Source organism: Manis pentadactyla, chromosome 9 (assembly GCF_030020395.1).
Source record: "Manis pentadactyla isolate mManPen7 chromosome 9, mManPen7.hap1, whole genome shotgun sequence".
In the NCBI taxonomy this organism is placed as follows: Eukaryota; Metazoa; Chordata; class Mammalia; order Pholidota; family Manidae; genus Manis; species Manis pentadactyla.
The window spans coordinates 17,984,109-18,010,931 of record NC_080027.1 but is presented as its reverse complement, the minus strand read 5'-3'; the positions used below and the strand labels follow the sequence as shown (position 1 = coordinate 18,010,931).

The following is a 26,823-nucleotide window of genomic DNA, read 5'->3' as shown; positions in this document are numbered from 1 at the left end:
TGCATTCTATTTCCCTTTTTAATTCTGTTAGTATTTGTTTCACATAAGTAGGTGCTCCTGTATTGGGCACATAGATATTTATCATGGTTATGTTTCCTGATGGACTGACCCCTTAATCATTATGTAATGTCCTTCTTTGTCTCTTGTGACTTTCTCTGTTTTAAAGTCTATTTTGTCTGATACAAGTACTGCAACTTCTGCTTTTTTCTCCCTGTTAGTTGCATGAAATATCTTTTTCCATCCCTTTACTTTTACTCTGTGTATGTCTTTTGGTTTAAAGTGAGTCTCTTGTAGGCAGCATATAGATGGGTCTTGTTTTTTTATCTATTCAGTGACTCTATCTTTTTTGGTGCATTCAGACCATTTATATTTAGGGTGATTATTGATAGGTATGTACTTATTGCAATTGCAGGCTTTAGATTCGTGGTTACCAAAGGTTCAAGGTTAACTTCCTTACTATCTCAGAGTCTAACTTAACTCATTTAATATGCTATTACAAACACAATCTAAATGTTCTTTCTTTCTCCTCTTTTTCTTCCTCCTCCATTCTTTATATATTAGGTGTCATATTCTGTACTGTTTGTTTATCCCTTGATTGACTTTGGGGATAGTTGATTTAATTTTGCATTTGCTTGGTAATTAACTCTTGTACTTTCTTAACTGTGGTTTCATTACCTCTGGTGACAGCTATTTAACCTTAGGAACACTTCCATATAGCAGTCCCTCCAAAATACACTGTAGACATGGTTTGTGGGAGGTAAATTCTCTCAGTTTCTACTTATCTAGAAATTGTTTAGTCCCTCCTTCAAATTTAAATGATAATCTTGCTGGATGAAGCTTTCTTAGTTCAAGGCCTTTCTGCTTCATTGCATTAAATACACCACGCCACTCCCTTCTGGCCTGTAAGGTTTCTGCTAGGAAGTCTGATGATAGACTGATGGGCTTTCCTTTGTATGTGATCTTATTTCTCTCTCTGGCTGCTTTTAACAGTCTGTCCTTATCCTTGGTCTTTGCCATTTTAAGTACTACATATCTTGGTGTTGTCTTCCTTGGGTTCCTTGTGTTGGGAGATCTGTGTACCTCCATGACCTGCAAGACTATCTCCTTCCCCAAATTGGGGAAGTTTTCAGCAATTACCTCCTCAAAGACACTTTCTATCCCTTTTTTCTCTCTTCTTCTTCTGGTACCTCTATAATGTGAATATTGTTCTGTCTGGATTGGTCACACTATTCTCAATATTCTTTCATTCTCAGAGATTCTTTTTTCTCTCTGTGCCTCACCTTCTTTGTATTCCTCTTCTCTAATTTCTATTTCATTTATTATCTCCTCAACCATATCTAATCTGCTTTTAATTCCCTCCATTGTGCTCTTCAATGATTGAATCTCTGACCTGAATTCATTTCTGAGTTCTTGAGTATTTTTCTATACCTCCATGAGCATGTTAATGATTTTTATTTTGAACTCTCTTTCAGGAATATTCATGAGGTCGATTTCATTTGATTCTTTCTCAGGTGTTGTATTCATAATTTTTCTTTGAACCAGGTTTCTTTGGCATTTCATATTTATATGTGGCACCCTCTAGTGCCCAGAAGCTCTACTCTCTGGAGCTGCTCATCCCCTGAAGCAATGTTGTGAGTCACAGGGGAGCCATATTGGTGCCTGGGGGAGGAAAGAGCTGTTTCCTGCTTCCCAGCTGCTGTGCCTGTCTCCACTGCCAGAACCAGAAGGCTGAGCACACATGTATAAGCCTCTATGCTTCGCATTTGTAGTTGCTGTTGATGGGGCTTCTCTCTGGCTGGCCTAACACCAGGGTAGTGTTTGCTGGTTTTCAAGCCAGGTAGGGCTAGCCGGGAGAAAGATGCAGTAGGCTGGGTATCACGGAGGGGGTCCTTTTAGCCGTCGAGCCAGCCTGGGAGCTGGGGCACCTGTAGGTCGAGAAAGTTCCCAACCTGCTGGGCAGAGTGCACCTGAACAATTTTGTCTAGCTGTCCTTTCTCCTGAGCAGTAAGCTCTGTGCAGTCCTTGCCCCTTTAGCAGCCCTCTTGCTGTTAGGAAGTCTCTGAGACTGCCCACCTTTCTTTTGTCCCAGAGCAGCCGGATATGGATCCCTGCTTTACACAAGCAGTTGGGATCTCAGTCTCTCCAGGTATTCTGCCTGTCTTAGCTTTCCAACCCCATAATCATGAGAGTATCATGAAAGCACCATGAAATGTAGGTTTGTGCCCCCAGAGCAGATCTCCAGAGTTAGGTATTCAGCAGTCCCAGGCCTCCACTCCCTCCCCGTTCTGTTTCTCTTCCTCCCACCGGTGAGCTGGTGTGGGGAAGGGCTTGAGTCCCGCTGGGCCACGGCTTTGGTACGTTACCCTGTTCTGTGAGATTTCTTCTTTTCTCCAGGTGTATCCAGTTTGGCGCAGCCCTCTTTCCTGTTGCTCTTTCAGGTTTAGTCGTATTAATTATATTTTCATATTATATGCGGTTTTAGGAGGAATCCTCTGTCTCACCTCTCATGCCACCATCTTTCTACACAAACAATTTCTAAACAATGAAATTACCTAATATATATCAGTTTAACATCTACCTCCCTAACCCCCACCCCCACTATACTGCAGCCATATTTCCATATCAATAAACAAATCTACATAACCATTCTTAATGACTGCATGATATCCACTATGTGGAAGGACTCTAATTTAATTTTCCCATCAGTTCAGTTTTTCCTAATCATTGTGGTTAACAGTTTATTCTTCAAGGAACCTTTTTTTTTGCTTTTGCTTAAATCTTTGCAAATATGGCTGTTCTTACAAATATCAGAAGAGAATTTCTGGGTCAAAGGTTGACTGCCATTTAAAGATTCTTTTTTCTTACACATATCTCCAGATTACTTTCCAGCAAGGTTAATGAGTTATTGCCTATTTAATAGAGACAGAACATAGTGTTAAAAGCCCAAGGTTTGTTGATCAAAGTCCGAGAACAACAAACATTGGGCAGTCTATTTAATCTTTTCCACAACTATCTGTTCAAACCCTGGTGCCCTCAAGAAAGGCCTTGTAGAGGCTTAGAAAAAGAGACCTCCAAACTGGAAGGGTCTCTGTGGTTTTGGGGAAAGGAGGTACAACAGTACACCCAAGGTTGGATCTCAGGACCTCAGGGCAGTTGGAAGCATGGTGCTTCAGCAGATGACATGGAAGGATGCTGAAGCCCAAGGGCCAATGGAATGATGAGCCTTTCAATGGCTAAAGAGCACAGCTCCCCCTGTGCCTTCCTACTCTTGCCATGAAACATCTATGTGGGACTAAGGAGACAAACTTTGACTTTACTGAGTTTTTACAAAACAAATTTCTGCCATCAGCAGAAGCTAAATATAGAAATTAAATGCAGTTTTGGAAAAAACAAAGAGGTGACATTTTTTAAACACTGGAGTTTGGGACCAGTAACATTTATACACACTAGATTAAAAATAAGTGGAATCATTCCTCTGTTCTATGTCCATGGTAGCATCACTAAGCCAGAACACATTGATCTGGGCAGCCACTGCAAATTGAATGGATCGAAGCTGACACATGAGATAAACCTATTCAGGGTCCAGCATTTGGAGAAATAGATGGGCAGTCCTTCAGGCCATAACACATAAATCTTTCCCTCAACTGAGACTTTAGTGAGCACTGAATAAGAGTGAGTTTTAGGTTATACTGTTGTAATAAGAGCCATTCATAGAAATATTCTGTATTTCTACTAATGAGAAAAAAAACTTATGTTATCAAAGAGTCACCTGGGTAGAGAGGAGAACCACCTACTTAACTACAGTTGAGGATCTAATATTGAGGGTTACTTCACCTCACAACAGAGTTGGATTAAGGGTAATGCCAAGGGTTTTCTCAAAAGAGATGGGGTCCATTTAATACAAGTAAACAACCATTCAAATCCCAGAGATCTGCCCTATGGAAGAAAAAAATTAACCTGGAAAGCTTTTCAAAGCAACTCATAATGAAAATATGTCAGTCAACAGAACATCTGACTTATTTACTACCTTCTTCTTATTAAAAAAAAAAAGGTCATCTGTATGATGAGTTAATTCATTGAACAGGACCGCCAGTTCAAGGCAGTTAAGAGTTATAAACAAATGGTGGGTAATGCTTACCAAAGTGGATGCTTTTAGTTTTAGCATAGTTGATCTGGAGTCACTCTTTCTGGTAATAATTAAAGAGCAGACAGGTGTGCACTTGATCCATGTCTATTTCCTTTCCTTTCCCCCAAATGCACAGTCACCCTGATTAAAAGTGGTTGGTTCCTTTAGAGAAAACTGGAAGGAAGATTGGCAGGATACCTTTTTGCAGTGTAATGAGTCCTTCCTCAAGGGCACCCATCCTTCTCTTCGTTCAAGGGGTTAGAAGTTTATCAACATTACTAATCTTTTCAAAGAACCAGATTTCAGATTCATTGATTTTCTTATTGTTTTTCTCTTGTAAAATTTATTGGCTTCTGCTCTTACCATTAATAATGTCCAGTTCTGTTTGTTTTGGGGTTAATTTACTCCTCTTTCTCTAGTTTCTAAAGTAGAAACTCAAAGCATTGACTTGAGACCATTATTCTCTTTTTAGTATAAGCACTTAATGCTATATATTTCCCACTTATCGTTGCTTTACTTTTATGCCAAAACTTTTGATATGTTGTACTTTTGTTTTCATTCAACTAAAATATGTTGTAATTTTCCTTGTGACTGTGAAGCATGGTTTATTTAGAAGTGTGTTGTATAATTTCTAAAAATTTAGGTATTTTCCAGATACTTTTCAGTTTTTTTTTTAAGTTTAATTCTGTATTGTTCAAAGACATATTTGGTATGATTTAAATTTTTTTAAATTCTTTAAAGTATGGTCTATCTTGGTAAGTATTGCATGTGCATTTGAAAATATTCCATATGTATTCTGCTGTTGTTAAGGGAAAATTCTATAAATGTCAATTAGTTCAAGTTGGTCAATAGCATTTTTCAACTCTTTTATGTACTTACAGGTTTTCTGCCTCTTCTATAAATTAGTAAGAGAGGAATGTTGAGGTCTTTTATTATACTCAACGGTTTACCTATTTCTTCTTTCAGTTCTATCAGTTTGTGTATCATGTACTTTGAGCCTCTGTTGTTAGGTATAAACATTTCAGGATTTTTTATATTTTCTTGGTGAATTGATGCCTTTATTATAATGTGATGGCACTCCTCCTTGGTAATATTCTAGTCTCTTTGCAACATATTTTATTGTAAAAAAAAAAAAAGCACACTCTATAGTACAAAATTATCAGTCGTTTACTAAAGCAAATTTTCTGTCTCATTCTAAATTAAATATAATCCTTTGGGGGTTTGACAAAATAGAAACTAACCTATTATTAACTTCAAAGAAGAATCATAGTGGTTAACCTTTCATTAGGCACTTGATTATTTAGGAACAAGAAACTGAACATTACTGTGTTACTTTCAGCAATTCTGGGAAAGCTTCCAGTGTTATCTAACATCATTTTTGGAAGGGCCAAAACTTTTCAGTTTTGGTCATCACACAGCAAAGATCATGGTGGATTCGAGTCATAACATTGCCACTTGCTACTGGCATGATCTTGGAAAAGTCATGTAGTTGAGCCTCCGTTTCCTCTTTGGTTACATGGATATAATGTGCTTTCCCCGCAGTGAGGTTGAGGGAATGAAATGAGATGCAAGATGAATGTGTGCCTGGTACAGAACAAGTTGAGGAATGCTTGTTCTCCTTCCCACCTTTTCCATAGGCAGCTGCTGATCCTTTTTTTCCCTGAGAATGTTCAACTCTTACCTTCAAGGACTCGGGGAGGCTGCTCCTCAAGGATTTCTCCAGCATCTGCAGCACTTGTGAACCTTGTAGGTGGAACATCTTGGCAAGTACCTTAACCTAGAGAGAGAATCAAGAAACATCAAGGAATGAGAAGTGACAGAAGATATACGAAGACAAAACAGACGCAATTAGGCAGTTGTAGCTAATGGTCTCTCTCTTTTTTTTCTTTTGGTGTCGTTAATGTACAATTGCTTGAACAACATTATGGTTACTAGGCTCCCCTTATTACCAAGTCCCCCCCACATACCCCATTAGAGTCACTGTCCATCAGTGTAGTAAGATGCTATAAAATCATTACTTATCTTTTCTGTATATATTGCCTTTCTTGTGTCCCCCCTACCGCTACATTATGTGTGCTAATCATAATGTCCCTCTTTCCCCCCTTATCCCTCCCTTCCCACCCATCCTCCACAGTCCCTTTCCCTTTGGTAACTGTTAGTCCATTCTTGGGTTCTGTGAGTCTGCTGCTGTTTTGTTCCTTCAGTTTTTTCTTTTATTCTTATACTCCACATATGAGTGAAATCATTTGATACTTGTCTTTATCCGCCTGGCTTATTTCACTGAGCATAATACCCTCTAGCTCCATCCGTGTTGTTGCAAATGGTAGGATTTGTATTCTTCTTATGGCTGAATAATATTCCATTGTGTATATGTACCACATCTTCTTTATCCATTCATCTACTGATGGACACTTAGGTTGCTTCCATTCCTTGGCTATTGTAAATAGTGCTGCGATAAACATAGGGGTGGATATGTCTTTTTCAAACTGGGCTGCTGCATTCTTAGGGTAAATCCCTAGAAGTTGAATTCCTGGGTCAAATGGTATTTCTATTTTGAGTTTTTTGAGGAACCTCCATACTGCTTTCCACAATGGTTCGACTAGTTTACATTCCCACCAGCAGTGTAGGAGGGTTCCCCTTTCTCCACATCTTCACCAACATTTGTTGTTGTTTGTCTTTTGGATGTTGGCCATCCTAACTGGTGTGAGGTGATATCTCATTGTGGGTTTAATTTGCATTTGTCTGATGATTAGTGATGTCAAGCATCTGCTAATGGTCTGTTTTTATCCCTGCTGTTTCCCTGGTGCCCCATTCACTAACTCTAGGAAGGATAAAACTGGCACAAAGCACAGGTGTCTCCTTCTGAAATTATTTTTAATACTTTTTGAATTTTAAACAATATTCCTGAAATTTTCATTTTTGTTTTTATATCACCCAAATTCTGGTATTAAGGAGGCACTGGATTACCATACATATTACTAAGCATGCATGAGCATACTTTGAGATGACGTGTTCATTCATGACGAGCCTGACTCTGCCACTTAGAAGCTGTATGATGTTGGGCAAGTTATGTACTTAACTCTTCTGGGCCTTAGTTTCCTCATTTATAAATTGCAGTGACTAATATCTGTCCTGTGGAGAAGTTGTGACAATTAAATGAATCAATACATGTAAGTGCTTAGAACAATGCCTGGGATATAGTAAGCACTCAATTAATGATTATAATTATTATCACTCTTTTTAGTATTATCATTAGCACAGGCAACAGTCAACCCACTCTGTCATCCAAAAAAGTCCATTGGGTGACTTTTCTTCTGCACAACAATCTGTTGTGAGGATTAAATGGGGGCCATCTGTGTAATCTGGAAAACGGTAAATGAGATGAATTTTAAGTCTTTAGCACACTGCCTGGCATGGAGTAGTGCTCAATATGGGTCAGCCATTTTAATTATTGCTATCCCTGTAAGTTAAATAAAGCGTATCTTTTCTTGTTTCTAGAGCCAAAAAAATAAAAAAAGGAAAAAAGAAAAAGAACAAATATTTTCCTATAAGCCCTTATATAGGAAACAATAAATGCTGTAGCTCAACATTTTCCAAACTCGGCTATGGCCAGGGTGCTTAGCTCCCTAATGAAGGAAGCTCCCTAATGAAGGAAGCTGGCTTCAGAGGGACACCCATTTCCTACTGATATATATCAGAAGTGGGATTGCTGCATCACATGGTAGTTCTATTCCTAGTGTTTTGAGGAACCTCCATATTATTTTCCATAGTGGCTGTATCAATTTAATTCCAGCGATACGTTAGGGTTTCCTATTCTCCACGTCCCCATCCACACTTGTTACTTCATCTTCTTGATGATAGCCATCCTAACGGGTGGGAGTGGTATCTCACTGTGGTTTTGATGTGCATTTCCCTGGTGACTACTGATGCTGGGGATACACCTGTTGACCATTTTTCTTTTTTTTATTAAGGTATTATTGATATGCAATCTTATGAAGGTTTCACATGAGCAACATTGTGGCTACTACATTCACCCATATTATCAAGTCCCCCCCATACCCCATTGCAGTCACTGTCCATCAATGTAGTAAGGTGCTGTAGAGTCATTTCTGTGCTATACTGCCTTCCCTGTGCCCCCCGCCCCATTATAGGTACTAGCTAATTGTAATGCCCTTTAATCCCCTTCTCCCTCCCTCCCCACCCTCTTCCCTTTGGTAACCACTAGCTGTTGACCACTTTTCTATGTCTTCTTTGGAAAAATGTCTTTTCAGGGCCTCTGCCTATTTAGTATATATATGTTATTATATTTTATATATAATTATATGAGAATTATAATAATATATTATGAAATACATATATAGTATAATATAAAATAATTATATACTCTATATATAATATATAATTGTATATATATATAGATATATTTCTGTTCCTGAGTTGTATGAGTTCCTTATATACTTTAGATATTAACCCTTACTGGGTACATGGTTCGCCAATATTTTCTCCCATTCCATAGGTTGCCTCTTCATTGTTTCCTTTGCTGTGCAGAAACTTTTGAGTTTGCTATAATATTACTTGTTAATTTCTGCTTCCATTGCTTGTGCTTTTAGGTGTCATATCCAAAAAATTGTTGCCAAGACCAATATTAAGCTTTTTCCCTGTTTTCTTCTAGGGGTTTTATGATCCCAGGTTTTACGTTGAAGTCTTTGACCCATCTTGAGATGATGTTTTGTGAGTGGCGTAATATCAGTGGCTGTATCTTGACTGTAGATGTTATGGGCAGCAGCTGGGACTGGCGGATTCATGTAGGTCCAGTAGATTGATTTTTTGTTACCATCTGGGTAAAGTTTATTAGCCTCTTCTGTTGTCCTTTTCTACCCAAGACCACAGACTATTTCTGTAAATTAGTATCTGACTTAACACCTGTGGGCTTTCTTCATTTTATTTATGCCCTTCTTCCAGATAACCTTCAAAATTCAACTTTTACTCCTCTGTCAAAGTCTTACCCAAATTTCAGCTTTCCCCCTGTTGACTCCCACAAGTCCCTCAGTCCAAGCAGAAGAAAGCACTCTTTTCGGCACTCTCCTAGGATTACACACATATTTCAATCACAAAATCTGTTGCAGTGAATTAGTTTGCCTTCTGATTGTGACTCTTCTGGAGAGAGCCTCAAATTATTATTCTTGTATTCCCCATGTTCATTATACTGTCTGACCCACCGTAAGGACTCAATAAATGGCTGCTTAAGCTGCTTAATGATTCAATCTATGAAGTATTTGTATCAACATACCATCTATTTAGCCACTCTATTTACAAGCACAAAGACTCATTCACTCAACAGGTGACTATTGAAGACCTAATGTGTGCTGGGCTTGGGAATTTGTACCAGCTGCTTCTTTGAAAACAAAATGCTTAGACCAGAATAGAGAGACGTGTATCATATCATGAAAGGTATTGAGACAGTAGAAGTATAACATTTCTGAAGATTAATCTCATACTAGCTAGGTAGGATCATCTCACAAAAAGGTTACTGAAAATAAGAAACCAAGTTGAATTTGATGCCCGATTCCTGGGCATGTAATATTAATGTACTACCACATAGATTTGGGACACCCTTCTGCACATGCACACACACACACTGAGAAAATATGATGTTCAATAAATGCAGATGACTAAAACTGACAAGACTCAAGGGAACTGGCACATTTTGGTGGTTTTCCAGCCTTGATATGGGCAAAGTCCTATAAAAGACACTTTGAAACAGTTGACAAAGCCATTCCAGTACTTGGAATTTAACCAAAGAAAACAATTCGAATGAAAAAAAATGCTCCATAAAAAATTCTGTAAAGCAATATTAACTGGGGAAGTACTGGACACAATCTCCGTGTCTTTCTATAGATTTATTTAAGTAATGATCTATCATTATTTTACTACTCTAAAATGCATTAACATGAACATGCATGTTTCAACGTATATGTTGCCATATGAGAGAATCTTAAGATGAACCTGAGAAAAGTTGAAAATGACAGTACATAAATTCTAATGAACTATGTAAACCCTTTTGTGCACATTTATGTAAAGCACATATGTAAAATGAAAATTGAGAAGGAAACACCAAATATTATCGGCATATTACAGATAAGATTTTTGAAATTACATTTCTTTTTATGGTTTTAGACTAAATCTCATCCTTATTGTAGATTTTGTACTAGAATCTACTTTGCCCCTTTTGAAACTTAAAACAAGGTTTTTACTCTCCCTGGTCATCATTTATCCAAGGGAAAAAAACACTGGCTACTTTAGAATGTTACTAGAGGACCAAATGATACAATGTTTGCATATCCTCTCTACAAACCATGTTATATAAATGTCGTCCAAGCCACCATATTCCTTCCTAGAGGCTGTTACATTTCTGTCACTCATTTACTAAAGGCAAATTCCCAATTCTCTCCACATTTATTTATCAATTTAGAACAAGAGCCTGGCTTTATCTGTTCAAGAATTTCTTGCAGAACTAGGATAGTGTCCTATACAGAGTTCTCAAATGGAGAAGCTTCTCTTTCACCTGGCATAATTCCCAGTGCAAATGAGCTCAGAAACATCCAACAGTAGCATTTTGACTTATTCCTGTTTAGTGAGGAAACAAAAGGGGATGAGAGGTCCCAGAGCAATAATTTGCTTTTGTTCTTACCTGCCAAACTTCCCTCTCATTCAGTCTCTACAGATATCCCCAGGAAAAGACAAGAGGCAGCAGACTATTCCAGAAGATGGGTATTGTGGTCTTGAACAGTGTACTTTGATCAGTTTTCTCTGAAAACTGCTAAACCAAGCCGTACAAACTTTTGGCAGCAGGGTATGAGATGGAGTCCCTCCCTCCAACCCCGTGTTCAGAGAAGTGGCTCTGTAATATTGAGAAGCTGGAAGCATGCCACCTGAGGCTCTTTCCCTGAAAGCCTGAGCCGCTTTCTGGTCCTAATGCTCCTGCTATTAGTCACTGAGTGGTGAACCCAGCTGGCTGAGAACTGGGAAGTAGGTGGGTCTCTATAAGAAATTCCTCTTTCCTTCCATCCCCTTTAACAGAAGTCGCCAGAGAAAAAAGATGTATTACACATAGGGGAGTAAATACATAAACAAAGGCTGACCTTCAGAGATACATAACAAGGTCTAGAAGATCATAGAATGACGTTTTTAAGTGCTGAAAGAAAAGTAACTCTCATCCTAAAATTCCATATCAAACAAAATACCCTTTCAAAATGGAGGCAAAATACAAACATTTTCAGAGAAATATGGCAGACCTGCTCTACAGGAAAGAAAGTCTTCATTTCCAGAAGGAAATTAAACTCAGTGACATTTTTGGAATTGCAGTTAGCAAGGCAGAGCACTGAAAATATTAAATAGTTTGAAACCTATTTTTCTTTCTTTGCCTAAATTCCTTAGAAACAATTAACTATTTCACATTCAAATATAATACCAATATACTTCGGAGTTACAGTTTTTGTCGAAGTAAATTGTTTAACAATAGTACAAGGGGGGAGCAAAAAATGGAAAATGGAATTATATTGTTGTTCTTACATTATATGTGAAGTGGTATAACATTCATTCAAGATAAAATGTGGTGCTATGAATGCATATTCATAATTACTGGAGGACCACTGGTAAAAGCTATCAGAGTGTCACATTCTCCCTGGGAAGCGTAAGGCTGATCGGAATTTCTCTGTGTCTCTCTCGTTGCTTGTTAAGAAGGCCTTGGAATGGCAGCCAAATCACAACCATGAGGAGAACCAACCTTAGGATAAAACCAGCGGTGATCAAAGAAAGAGAGAGCGAGGCACCGTGATGACATCACTGGGCTGCCGATAGGCACCAGCATTTGGACTCTAAGGTTTGTGACAGAACAAATTTCCCTATTACTAGGAGATTTTGATTATTGATTATTTTTGAAAGTTGACTATTACTAGGGCGATTTTGAATCAGGAGTGTTGCTTTTTCTTGCTTGAAGTTGAAAGCATCCCAGTTAATATACCATGGAATCATTTAAATTGTGGTTTGAAAAAAGGGTTTACTAAGATGGGGAATATTGTAAGTCATAACAGTAAGTACAAAAAAGTTGAAAATAACTAGGCACTGTGCATGTTAAGTTTACATACATCCTTTCTTACTTTGTCTTCACAACTATCCTGTGAAGTTTCATTCATTCACTCATGTTTATTAATTTATTATTTATATTCTTTCATTATTCACTCATTCAGCAGGTATTGACTGTTAAGTCCCTGGCTAAGTCTTTGGACTAAAGTTTTAATATATTCTTTGCCTTCATGGAATTTACTTTCCAGTGTTTAGGAGGGAGCAAGCATTTAACAAATAATTGCCTAAGTGTTTCATTGCATTTGGAATGAGTTATCTGCAGGTAAAGTACAGGGTTCCAAGGGAACATGCATCAAGGGAAACTGCTGTAGGTGAGTCACAGAAAGCTTCCTTTTGGAAGTAATCCTTAAGTATGAAGGCTGCACTGGTGTTTAAGGATGGAGTAAAAATAAGTGCAGAGAACCAGAGAAAAAGCCTGAAGGCATTTGACTGATAATTTCTGGGGTATGTTTCAGGTCAAACATTCAAAGGTATGGCTTAGTAGCTTCTAAGCTACACATAATAGGTTTCACTAATGTATCAGACAAAAGCACAGGACAGGTGTATAATATTCTTTGACTCCAACAGACAAGGATGATTTGGGGTCAGCAGTGAGGCCAACCTGAGTAGGGGCACGTTTCCACTAGTGCCAGTCGCAGGAAGCAGCTTGAAAACCTGAGTGTTTCATGATTTTCAGAGTTTGTACATTTTCCTTTGCCACGTGTTGGTGTAATGGGATGCCCTGCTCAATGAAGCATTTCACTGCGTGTCCTATGACCTGCCCTGAGAAACCATGGAGATGCAGATCAGAGTAGGTAAAAACATTTTCACTTCCCAGGGCACTCCAAGAGGTGGGGTACCCCTCTGGGCTCAGCAGCAGGAAAGGCCGGCTGCAACATTGGACACAGCTCAGACTCCATTCATTCTGACCAAGTTGACAGTTACTGTTGACCAGCTCTGCATGGAAGACCTCTAGCAAAGACCTTTTGAAGCCCATGTTGGTTCTGCAAAGAAAAATTCCCAAATGAGAACTATGTGAGGTAGACATAGAGGAAGAACATTTGGATTCTGGCTCATTCTGCCTTATATCCTATATACATGCCCATATCTCAACTCAGTCACCCTTTATCCAAATTCAAAGTCCCTCAATTCATCTCAAACTAGCCACTCACACACATGACAACCCAAACCACCTATTCCTAGATTTCCCGCATTTCCATCACTCCCCAAGCAACTGTACCCTCTGGGGCAATTTTAACTCCTTGGACTAATGAACAGGCTATTTCAGGAAAGAGAGGTAGCCAAGGCCTATCCTCACCCATCTTGTTCTCCATCACTGGGGCTGGTGCCTCAGAGGAGGTTCCAACTTGCTTTTTTGGGGATCCCTGAGTTGGTTTGGATACCATCCAATCAATAAGCAGGTGATTTCTCACATAGTCCACTTGCATTAACTTTAAAACTAGAGTTCTTCTTATCACCTGATCCAAATTCCCCACCTGCCTGCTAGATAGTAACAATAAGCAATGGCATGGAACAGTTTTTGAATGCTCGCCATGTTCCAGGTGCCATGAGAAGCACTCTTTATGCATCCTCTGTTTTAGTCATCATTATAACTCTGTAAAGAAGGTTCCATTATTGTCTGTTTTAAGATGTAATAACTGAGGCTTAAAGAAGAACCAGAGTTCTAAATAAGGTCTACCTGATTCCAAAACTGGCTGTTAACCCGTTGTACTGAACCTCCCTAAGAGAAGAAATGTAGTCTGGGCATTCACTCAGGGCCCTTTTTTGTCCCCCAAGCCATGTACCTCTGCAATATTTTATGGGCCAAGAGTTTAATTAAGCCTATCAGGAAACTTTTAAAAGTAAATTCCAGCCCAGTTCAGCCCGTTAGCTCTAACTCCATGCCACCACCCATCATCAGCCTCAGACTCACATCTGTTTGTTCTTTGCCTCTCTCCTTGTCTTAAGTTTTGAAGACAAAGCAAGCATGTTTATAATGGGAAGGTATTCATTGCACTGATACAAGACTGGTACCAGCAAAACTTCAAAACACTTTAATTTTATTTCTTTCCCCTTTCAATTCTCTTTTCCTAAGTCAACTTCTGGGAAATCATCCTCTCCATTTCTCCTGCCCCTTTCTCAGAAATATTTCCCTGTCCTCTGGTTATCCTATCAGGGTCTTCTGTGTCCCTATTCCAAGTGTTTCCTAGTTATTCCAACTCCCACTTTTGTGCTGGATGTTAGGAAGGCAAAGTAATTACAGCTAACCCTTGAACAACATAGGTTTGACCTATGTGGGTCCATGTATGACATTTTTTTTTTCAGTGAATATATTGGAAGATCTTTCTGGAGTTTTGCAACAATTTGAAAAAAACATTTTCTTTTCTCTAGTTCTTTTATTGTACGAATACAGTATATAATACATTATAATGTATGAAATATATGTTAACTGGCTGTTTATGTTATGACTAAGCTTCTGGTCATCATAAGACTCTTAGGTAGTTAAGTTTTTGGGGAGTCAAAAGTTGTAAGTGGATTTTCAACTGCATGGAGGGTTCAGCACCCCTTAACCTCCACATTATTCAAGGGTCAGCTGTCATTGCTGAACATGTTTTGATAGCTCATTATGTGTTAGGCACTATGCTAAGTACTTTCCATGCCTAAATTGGTAGTATTCATTCAAACATTTTTGATGTATGACCTCCTAAAAGAACATTGAAAAATTAAGTAACCCTTCATAATTCTAAGTCAACTTCTAAAATTTTTCATTGCAAGTTTTGATTGTTGTAAGAATCTAATTTCTTAGAAACACTGTCATTAAATCACTTTTTTCCCTGTATGTAATGTAAATTTTATAGTCATCATTATTCAAAAATATCAGAGCAACTATTTCATTAAAAGTCAGAGATCTTACTTTTTCTAATTTTTTCCTTGAATTTTTATTTTGTTATACTTCTTCCATAAAAGTTTATGCTAACATGTATTTTATGCTTAAAGTATTTTTAAATTACCTAATCTTATGTCTTCACATCAAACATACGTATATAAATAAAGTGTGCTCAGAAGATTCTGTTACATGTTTCTTCTGGATTAGTTTAACATTACAATTTTCAATAGTACAATATTGGTCAAAACGACATAAATATATTACAAAGTTTTAATATTACTGTGACAGAGTTAATTGTTGGGTTGAGTTTTTGCCCCTCCCTGCATCCATGCCCTTGACCATGTAACTGCAGTGCCCTCTCCTCCTGCCCCGCCTCCTGCATCTGGGCTCAGTTGTGTCAGTTGTTTTGGCTGGTAGGATGCTAGCAGATATGTTACAGGCAGAAGCTTGACTAGTGCAGTTGAATTGATCTATCTCTGGTGCCTCTGCTGTCACCTTGAGAACATGACAGGCTAGTAGATAAGAGACATGTGCAGCAGAGTCAGGAAACCTCAGTTACTGCAGGTGAGACCTGCCAAAACCAGTCAACGGCCAACTCATGGCCAGACGTATGGGTGGGCCCAGCGTGAATCAGCAGAACCACTCAGCCAGCAACTCCATCAGCACAGGCATGCGAACAATAGGACTTCTCGGTGTAAGCCCCTGAAGTGTCGTTACCTGTTACACGGCATTATCACTGTAGAAGATAAGACATATTCCTCACATATTTATGGGAATGAAGTAAGCACATACTATGAATGAATAAATGAACAGAGAAGTGATAAGTAGTTGATGGATGACCGTGACCACAAACCTGAGTCTTATATCCTAGTTATTAATAATTACGGAATTATAGCTGTGATTCTCAACTGGGGACAATTCTTCCACCAGGGGACATTTGACAATGTCTGAAGATATTTTGGTCACAACTGAGGAGGCTATACTGCTATCTACTGGGTAGAAGCCAGAGACACTGCTGAACACCTGCAATGCACAGGACTGCCTCCACAACAAGGAGTTATCCAGTCCAAAATGTCAGTAGCATGTAGGTTAAGAAACTCTGATGTGGTGCAAACAGTTTAGGCTCATACATACTATTTATGCAGCAGTAATTTTTCCTTTTCATTGCTTAGTATATTTCCCAATGTATAGATACACAACAACACTTTTTACACATACAACTTATTTAAAAGTTGATGGACACTTAGATCATTCTGTTTTTTTTTTACTATTATAAATAAATAAAGCTGCTATAAACATTAATTTACTATCTTTGGATGGACATATGCTGTTCTCTTGAATAAATATCCGGGAATGGATTTCTGGGTTGTATGATAAGTGTAGGGTTAACTTTATAAAGAATTGCCAAAAGATTTCCAAAACTAATTTGGCCAAAACTAGAGATGATTCTAATTAGTAATTTTTCTTTATTGGATACTGATGTTTTGGCTAACACATTGTAGGTACTCAAAAACCTGCTTTCTTTCTTTGATGAATATTGAGGATTATTCTAGAAGTCAATTACATGTCTGACAGATCTTCTCAATTCTGTGGAGGCATTCATAGACTTCATTAGTCTATTTTGATTCTGCCTTTATTTCTAGGACATAGATAGACAATAGACCTGGGCTGTGTTTCTCACACTTCATACATGGCCCTTCAGTGATTTCAAAAGAAAGCCTAAAATGTTTACCAACCCCCTCTGATTTGCCAAGATTTTGGACTCTTTATGGGTGAAATACTTGTATCCCCCAAAATTCATATGTTGAAACTCTACTCCTACCTCCCATGTGATGGTATTAAGAAGTGGGGTCTTCAGGAAGTAATTAGGATGAGAAGAGGTCATGAGGATGGGGCCCTCATGAATGGGGTTAGTGCCCTTATGTGTCACTCAAGAGTTTCTACCTCTCTCTTCTCTCCATCATGTGAAGATACAATGAGAAGTCAACAGTCTGCAACCTGGAAGAGGGTTCCTCAGCAGATCTCAACCAGCTGGCATCCTTATCTTGGATTTATGACATCCAGAACTCTGATAAATAAATTTATATAGTTTATAAGCCACTCAGTCTGTGGTACTTTGTTACAACCATCAAAGTGAACTAAATTCCAGCAATGGGAGGCTGTTTATACCTCTGCACAGTTCCTTCTGTTTCCCAGCTCTTGGTATCTGCTTGAGTCCTTGAATGTGATTCTCACATATGCATCTTTCAAGAGTCAGCCAAGGATTTGGAGGGAGCTTGAATATAGATTTTGACACTTTCCCCTAAATGACACCCTCCTCCCCAGGACATTCTCATTCAGTATCCAGCTGTTTCTGTAGACACCAACTCAGCCCTCTGGCTCCTCTGACCAGTATAACTGTGATGTCTGCTTGGGTTCTATCTTCCTTGTTCAGGGTTTGGAAGTGCCTTCAAAGGAACATCAAGTAAACTTGTATTTCATCCAATGTGTTTATTTTCCTTATGGATCAAATGTGCTCTATTTCTGGCTTGCTTTGTTTGCTTATTCTTCAAACAGTTGTTTTTAATATTCTCTCCAGAGTTTATAATTGCTAGCAGCAGGAGGATTAGCTCAGCAATTCCATTAGTGCTTACAAACTTTTCACTTATAATGGCCTCCTTCCTGTTCAGTATAGGTTGATGTAGATGTTTTTGACTAACTTAAAAAATTTAGAACCACTTCTATGAAACAGAGAAACTGAAAGACCTTCAGGGAGCTGAAAACATCTTTCAGTGACCAGTTATGATAGATCTTCCACATTACTATAAGTCTTCTTTTGAATTTACAGAAGAGATTAGGGCATGGTAACTTCTCCTTTGGTCCAATAGCCATGGATTCATCACTCTACTGCAAAATAATGTCAGTCAGCCTCAGCTCATTCGTAAAAGTGTCTTCAGATACTACATTGGGATCATTTTGAAATATAATGGCACTGTATCCATTAAAACACTTACTGCTGATTGAACATAAGAAAATTTTTTTGTTCAGTCATTTAACTATGAAAATGCATTCCTTCTAGGTCTCATATTACTATACAATGATGCACCGTGATTAAACCAACAATTTAATTACACTCAAATGATGAGAAAGGATTTCAGACATTGTTTCTGTAGTTTCAAAAGTGTCCATGTCTAGAACAGAAATTGGGATGACCCCATGCCAAATCCTAACTTAATGTCGTTTGTTAAGTCTTATTTTAAAAATGAAAAATATCAGAGTTTGTGAAATAACCACTCTGGAGTCCTTTGTACTCTGATCCTTTTCCAGAAGTCACACTTGTGGCCCACCTTTCTAAACATCACTGAGCACGCACCATATGTGGAGTTTTCATTAAGTGTCTTCAAATATCTGAAGAGATAAAAGACAATGTCACTCACTCTATAACAAAGCCTGGTGTTAAAACAGAAATCAAACACATTTATAAAAATATAACATTGAGTCATCATATAAATTTGGACACTTTAATTCTTACCTCTGGGATTCAATTATCTTGTATACTTTTATTTTACATTGATAAATTGGTGTCGAAATAAAGTTGTTGAGCTGTAAGGTTCTACCTAGTTCTCAGAGTTTGGGCTCTGGATATGCAAAAAAAGCATAGAGCCAAAGAATAAACTTTCTGTGAAGCTGAGAGCATGTAAGGCATTGCCCTTTTCCTAACAGAATGGTAACTTCATGTCCTTTGTGTAATAAAAGAAGCTACCAATAAACATCAGTAACTTGTCCAGCCCCTTGAGCCTACACTCGCAGGTTCCTCTCACTAAGCTGGTTTTATGACTTTGAGTCAAAATGCTTAGGACAGCTTTACCTCATTTTCTTATGTGACAAACTCTTACTCTTTCAAATACTCCAGTCTATGAGGGACTCACACTAATCCTCAGGCATTTTGTCTGGATTCCCACTGTAACTAACTCAGATGGAAATCATTTGAAAATTGTAATGGCTCCACCAAAAAAACTGTTTAGATCTAATCAGTGAATTCAGTAAAGTTGTGGGATACAAGATTAACATAAAAAAACAGTAATGTTTCTATACACTAACAGTGAATTATCTGAAAAAGAAATAAAGCTAACAATCTCATGTACAATAGCATCAAAAACAATAAAATACTTAGGTATAAATTTAACCAGAGGTGAAAGATCTCTACACTGAAACTCTAAGACACTGATGAAATCAAAGGAGACAGATGGGTATCTATAATGGAATAATAAATGGAAAAATATCCTGTGTTCATGGATTGAAGTATTAATATTTTTTAATGTCCACATACCAAATCTATCTATAGATTCAATGCAATCCTTATCAAAATTTCAATAGCATGTTCTACAGAAGTAGAAAAAACAAAACAAAAATTTATTTAGAACAACAAAGATCCCTAGTAGCCAAAGCAATTCTGAAAAAGAAGAAAAAAAGTGGAAGGTATCACGCTTGCTGGTGTCAAGCTGTATTATAGACTTAGTAATCAAAACAGTATGGTACTGGCATGAAAACACAGAACAATGGAACAGAATCAAGAGCCCAGAAATAAAGCCGTGCATATGCATACAGTCAACTAACATTTGACAAAGGAGCCTAGAATACTCAATGGAGAAAAGACAGTCTCTTCAGTGGTGTTGGCAAAATTGGATATTCACATTTGAAAGAATGAAACTAGACCCCTATCTTACACCACTCATAAAAATTAACTGGAAATGGATGAGACTTAAGTGCAAGACCTCAAACCATAAAACTCCCAGAAGAAAACAGAATAAAAGCTCCTAGATAGGGGTCTTGGCAGTGATTTTTTTGATATCTTACCTAAAGCACAAGCAATAAAATAAAAAACAGGTGGAGCTACACCAAACTAAAAAGCATCTTCATAGCAAAAAGAAACAATCAACAAAAAGAAAAGACAACCTGTGGAATGGAGTGAAATACTTGCAAAGCATATCTGTGATTAGGAGTTAATATCCAAAATATGTAAATAACTCATACAACTCAACAGCAAAAAAAAAAAAAATCCCAAACAATACAATAAAAGGTGGACAAAGGACCTGAATAGATATTTTTCCAGAGAAGATATATGAGTGGCCAACAGGTATGTGAAAAGATGCTCAACATCATTAATCATCAGCAAAATGTAAATTAAAACCACAATGAGGTGTCACCTCAATCCTGTTGGAATGGCTATTATCAAAAAGAGAAAAGATAGCAAATGCTGGTGAGTATGTGAAGAAAAAGGGAACCTTTTTGGCACTGCTGGTGGGATTGTAAATTGCAATATCCTCTATGGAAAACAGTATGTAGGTTCCTTAAAAAATTAAAAATGGAACTACCATGCAAACCACCAACCCCACTTCTGGGAATATATCTGAAGGAAATGAAAACACTATGTTGAAGAGATAGTTGCACCCCCTTGTTCGTAGCAACATTATTACTATAGCCAAGATAGGGAAACAATGTGTCTGTCAACTGATGATGGATAAAGAAAGTGTGTTACATACACACTTGCACAGGAATATTACTCAGCCATAAAAAGAAGGAAATCCTGCCATTTGTAACAACACAGATGGACTTTGAGGGCCTTAGCTAAAAAGCAAACAAAAAAACAAGATAAAACAAAACCCAAAAAACCAAACTCATACAAAGAGAGATCAGATTCGTTGTTGTAAGTGGTGTGGTGCATGGGGAGGTGGAACTGGATGAAGGGAGTCATATGGTACAAACTTCTAGTTACAAGTAAGTCCTGGGGATGTGATGGACAGCATGATGACCAAGGTAACACTGCTGTCAGATGCATTCAAAAGTTGTTAAAAGAGTAAATACTAACATTTCTCAAAACAAGAAACATTTTTTTATTTTCTGTCTCTTTTTCTTTCTGTTGTCTGTATGAGATGATGGATGATAGCTAAACTTATTGTGGTAATCAGTTCACAATATATGTGAAGTCAAACCACTAATCTGCACACCTTAAATTTAAACAGCACTGAAGTCAACAACATCTCAGTAAAACTGAGGGGGAAGGTTAAACAGAACTACCATAAGACCCAGCAATTCTACTCCTAGTTACATGCCCCCAAAGAATTGAAAGCAGGAATTCCAACAGATATTTTACACTCATGTTCATAGCAGCATGATTCGCAATAGCCAAAAAGGGAAAACAATCTAAATATCCATCCATGGATGAATGGATAAACAAAATGTAGTATATACATATAATAGCATACCATACAGTCACAGAAAGGAGTGAAATTTTGACATATGCTACAACATGGATTGACTCTGAGAATATTATGTTAACTAAAACCAGCCAAACACAGAAGGGGAAATATTGTATGATTTCATTTATATCAGTTACCTAGAACAGGCAAATTCATAGAGACTGAAAGTAGAATAGTTCACCAGAACCTGGGGGAAGGAGTATTGGGTGTTACTGTTTTAACAGGTACAGAGGTCATGTGAGGATCATGACAAGTTTTTGGCATGGATAGTGGTGATGTTTATACCACATGGTGACTGTGTTGCCACTGCATTATACACTTACAAATGGTTAAGATGAAAAACAGTATGTTATATGTATTTAGCACTATATATATGGGTTTTTTAAAATACTGTCTATCCAGAGAAAACAAAGCATGGTGGAAGAGTGATCTCTGAAGCCCCAGCAGCTTCCTGTTTCCAGAGATTATCCTTTTTCCTGGGGTTGATCTACATTCCTGTGTGTGGGAACCCATGTCTTTTTACATTTTTATTTATCCTTATATAAATAAAGTATTTTGGTTTTCCTCAGAGTAGCTCAAATTGATTATTGTAACTTGAAACTTAAATAGTCTTTACTAAGCAGTTGGGGACATTTTTTAGCTGCAGTTTGTGTTTTGCGGTCTGGTCATGTTCTTTAAATAATTATTAGCTGGGGTTCAGAGGTGAAAGGCAAAGCAAAATGATTTCCACACTTCACTTACCATGCGTTTCCTAAAGGAATAAAGTTTGAACGAACTTCTAGTTTTAGTTTTACGTAGAATTACAGACACTAGAAGGGTCTCAGGAAAGCAGAAATGCCTAGGAAGACTGTATCTTTGGGTTCAACATTACATTTGGTGTCGAAACTCCCCTAGGTGAAGCCATTCTGCCAGCTAAAGTCTAGTGGGCAGTCGGGGATAGTGGCGAGTGCCTGGGACTTGTTCAGTAGTCTCCAGAGAAAATTCTATCTGTAGGATGAGTTGAAGTCAACTGGCTCAAATACTGTAAACTAAGCTGGCTGACTCCCTGGGACGAGGTTTTCTCTGAAACAGAGAAGATCCAGGTACCAAATCCAGTAAGGGCTCATAGTGAACAAGGGAACCTGTTATTCAGAGTCTTGATATTGCTCTAAGGTGATTATTCCAGACCCAAACAGGAAGAGTGTTAAATAAGCACTTCTAATTTTCTGAGCTATATAGTGATAGCCTTTATTTAGGTTACTTCCTTTAATTCTGATACAATTCTGTGAAATAAAGAAAACTATCATTCTTTCTAATTACAGATCAGGAAACTGAGACAATGGCCAGGAACCTAAACTTCGGCTCAGTTGTCAATCTTTTTTAAGGCTTAGCGATCTGACATAAGTTATATCCCAGAGGCTAAGAGTACGAGCTTGGGAGCCATACCAGCTGAATTCAATTCCTGGATTGGCCACTTAACCAGTTGCTTGGCCTAGACAAGGGATGTAATGTTCCTTTAGTGTGGTTTTCTCTTCTGTGATAAACTTGCCTACCTCTCAGGGCAGTTGTGAGCCTTAAATGAGTTAAAATACGTGAGGCATGTAGTATGCTGCCTGAAGCCTATTAAGTGCTATCTCTATATAAGCTATTATCATGTGGCCATTTCTTCCTCTTGTTATTGTGTCTCTGTCATTCCTTTGACATGGTCTTGAATCAGAGCTTTCTACTTTGTTATGTAGCCAAGATGTGTCATGTCTGCCAGAGCTAACAATCTGGCAGGGGCTTGGGGTGGTGGTAATACAGTCTTTCAAAATGTATGAAAGTGTTGCTTGGAAGGATGGGGTTACCAGGAAGCATGTAACTGGAAAACCAAGGGTACTTGTTACTTCTGGGAATGAGAACTCTGTATGAAAGTGGATTGATTGTATCTACAATCTGAAAGATAAATAAATTAGAGACTTTAACAAAACTGTCAGTAGAATATACCTAGTTTGTATGGATGCTTTATTGGAATATATTTGCTATTTATAGATTTCTGAGGCACAGTCACACTGAATCATGGAAGTTAGTCTTCTAGCTTGTGGCTAACAAGGTATAAAAGGTGAAATTCCAAATAAATTGCTTCCCTGGGCTAACATCAACCACTCACACAGTTAGCTTTCATCATTGCAGTTGGGAAAATGGAATCCAGAGAATTGAGAATTGAGTCTGATGGACTCAGGGCCTCTGTTACAGACGGGACTTTTGCTGTGACTCCTTTCTCATACCTCTTGGTAATCATTCTGGAAGCGTGGTCCTGGGTAAGTTGTTACTTCTGTGAATCTGGTTTGTTCAGCCCTTTGTGTTTGCACCACTGCTATCTCAGGGGTAAGAATTGATATCAGGAGGATTTCTGGAAGAAGTAACAACAAAGGTGAGCACTGAAAGGCAAGTAGGAGTGAACCAGGCAACAAAGTGGTGGGAAATTCCAGATGAGAGAGAGAACACAAGCCAGGCACTATTATAAGCAGTTCATAACCTAATTACCAATTCAGAATTCCTGATCTAAAAGGATATACTTCAGGAGCAGCACAGACATAGCAATGGCCTCTTTTGGCTATGCCCTGCATCCCTGTCACTGGACATTGCAATTATTGCATCAAACAAGAAATTACAGAATTGGCTTTGGGTGATTAACCAATGCTCACTCTATCTCTCCATAAAAAAGTAAATCTCCACAGAATGTAATGTTTGTATTTGATATGATTTTAAAGGATGCAATTCAAAAATTAAAGAATTCTGTACATTAACGAGCTTTTCTTATAATGAGCTGAAAAAATAATTCCATTTCATCTGTAGTAGGTTTTCACTCACACCTTAGTATAAATCAGCTCAATCAAATTGCTAAACTCCTAAGACCTGGCTGATGTTATTGACTAAATGAGAGCATGTCTAAGAAAGAAAGGAAAGATTTCATTTTGGATTTTGAAGGGTAGAGAAGTCTTAGGTTAAAAAATAAAATCAAGAGCCTAGAGTTATATGAAAATAGCTATATTCTGGCACTCATGAAGCAGGAGAGACCACAGAAGATGAAAGAATAGAAAACAAACAAATTTGGCTACTTCAAATGGTGACCCAGGCAGATCCTAGATCCAGAACAGGATATGCATTCAGGTTGTAGAGCTCAGGCGACCATAGCAGAGTCCAACTGGCAGCTTCTCCTTCTGCCCCTTCCCTGAGTACATGCCAGGTTCCCTTACCTAGCCCTGCATGGCCCCATGAAGAGAGTGATTCTTAGGCCTGATCATGCACCTGGGTTAAGGAAACAACAAAAAAATTATGGGAGCTAGGAAGGGGATTTTTTAAATTAGGCAGAAATATGTGCATAATCCTCAATAATCAAAATAAAAGTGAATGGGTTAATTTTTCTATTAAAATACTGGTTTCTCATATACCTAGTCCAAGAAGCATGTATTTGTTTGCTCAGGTTGCCGTAACAAAACACCACAGTCTGGGCAGCTTAAACAACAGAAATTTATTTCTCACTATTCTGGAGGCTGAGAAGCCCAAGATGAAGATGCTGGCAAGTAGGTTTCATTGGAGGCCTCTTCTCTCGGCTGATAGGTGGTCACTCTCTCGCTATGTTCTCACAAGGTGGAGAGAGAGCACAAGCTCCGGGGTGTCTCCTTCTCTTAGGAGGATACCAATCCCATGGTCCCATCCTCATGACTTCATCTATACCTAACCACCTCCAAAAGGTCCCACCTCCTAATATTGCCATATTGGGGTTAGGACTTCAAGATATGAGTTTAGGGGGGACACAAACATCCAGTCCATAAAAAGGCATGTCTGAAACAGATGTGAGAGTTGAATGGATGAGAAACGATACTCTAGAGAACTGTTAAACTGAAAACAGGATAAATAACATCAGTATTGGGCAAAACTGAACTTAAGGCGAACATTCTGATAAACAGAATCCTCCCACAAGTCAGGTGATGAATCTTCCTAACAGCGTGAGGCAGCTGCAAAATACAGACACACAAAGAGAGATCATGAAATCCATAGTCATAGTGGGAGAATTCAGGACATTCCTCAGAAAGCAACTGATCAAGTGGATAAAAAGAGACCATTTGGATTAACATGCTTCTGTTACAACTTGATATCAGGGTTAGGTACTTACGTTGTGTTTGAGAGCTCCTGTTCATCTGTTTGCTGATCACAGCTGACCTTCTGGGGCTGCTGGGGAGCGGAGGATAGGCTTCCGCAAGGCAGGTGCTGGTAACTTGTTCCTAAGTTTCTAAGTTCTGGAGACACCTGGTCTTCCTTGTGATCATCAGTTCTCTACTGGGCAGCTCTGCATCTCCGGCCTGAGCACTGACACTCTCCTCTTCAGCCTGTAGAAATGCCACAGTTGCTTAGGACAAACAGGGACGTGAGAATGGAGGTGAGCCAGGGGTTGACCAGATGGACCACAATAAAGGTGTAGCCCGGGCCACCTCCCACCTGTGTCTTAACACTGTGGTCCTCAAACTGAAGGACTGTTCGGTTTCTATCTGCACAGCAGTCTGCTCCGTCACACATTTCAACCTGGGGTTTTCTCCATGCTATCTGTCTGCTCAAAACTTCTGATCCAATGACAGCACCTTTTTTTCTTTGCTGTTGCAGATTTATTCTGTTTTCCTTTGCTTTTATTTTTCTGTTATTTCGTATAGCTCTTGGTGTGAAGAAGACAGACGTGTGTTTGGCTCTCCATTTTGATCCCCTCTCCTCCCACGATTCTCTCTTCACTCTTTATTTTGGCAGATCCCACTGCTCACGTTGTATCAGTTCTGTAATCTGGCCTCAGACAGTTGCCCTTGCAGTCAGAGGACCCTGGGTCAATCCTGCCTCACCATGGACGCTAACTCCCCTGAACTGTCACCCAAGTCCCGGGCTTTACATGTGAATCTTCCCTTGGCACAGCACGTGGTCCTGGCCTCTACCTTCACTGAAGACCTGTCCTCTGGAGGTCAGGCAGCACTAGCAGAGCTCAAGGAATGTCTCTGGAGGTCAGCTTGCTGTGCCTCCTGAAGGCACAGGGCACGGGGAGTTGGTTGGGGAGTGGGAGGTGGGGGCTGTTCCTTCCTTGCTCTGAAGGAGCAACTGATCTCACAGGGAAAAATCAGGGGCAGTCCAGCGGAAGTTAATGGCAACCAAGCTTGGTCTTTCACCATAGGAGGAGTAGCCTGTGTGCCCAGGGGTGAGATTTTTAAAAAGTTAGCAATGATGCCAGCGGGGATCATAAAGTATTTACCACTAAGGGCAGCAACCTTCCAGAACAGTTTGTCTTCCCAAGGATAGACTCCAGGTCCTGGAGTCTGTGGCACCTTTCCAACAGCCCACAGGCTTCTCACCTGCCCCCATCCCAGCACACATACACCCCACACACCCCTTGCTGCTGTTCGCTTTGGCCCCTGATCTCATCTAAATTTAGCCCAAATCTCTACTTC

At 38.8% G+C, this 26,823-nt stretch overlaps 1 protein-coding gene and 1 long non-coding RNA gene across 4 annotated transcripts in view; one reads left to right on the top strand and one right to left on the bottom strand.

The window, feature by feature from the left end:
• LOC118909668 (glycine N-phenylacetyltransferase-like) overlaps positions 1–26,109 on the bottom strand; it is a 44,577-nt gene extending 18,468 nt beyond the window's left edge. Inside the window, exons 1-3 of one of the 3 annotated variants that reach the window (XM_036880376.2) lie at positions 25,978–26,109; positions 25,515–25,728; positions 5,808–5,903 (exon numbers count right to left, since the gene is read on the bottom strand). In XM_036880376.2, the coding sequence (XP_036736271.2) occupies positions 5,808–5,885 (78 nt within the window). In that variant the 5' untranslated portion in view covers positions 5,886–5,903; positions 25,515–25,728; positions 25,978–26,109. Of the gene's footprint in view, positions 1–5,807; positions 5,904–10,817; positions 10,877–17,081; positions 17,202–25,514; positions 25,729–25,977 lie in introns of those variants that run through there. The other 2 variants (XM_036880377.2, XM_036880375.2) reach the window with 2 other exon arrangements.
• LOC130684818 (uncharacterized) lies at positions 8,598–17,208 on the top strand. The gene is made up of 3 exons (XR_008999173.1): positions 8,598–8,931; positions 11,867–12,008; positions 17,108–17,208. It is a non-coding gene; the product is annotated as an uncharacterized LOC130684818 (long non-coding RNA).
• Positions 26,110–26,823: the final 714 nt, after the last annotated feature.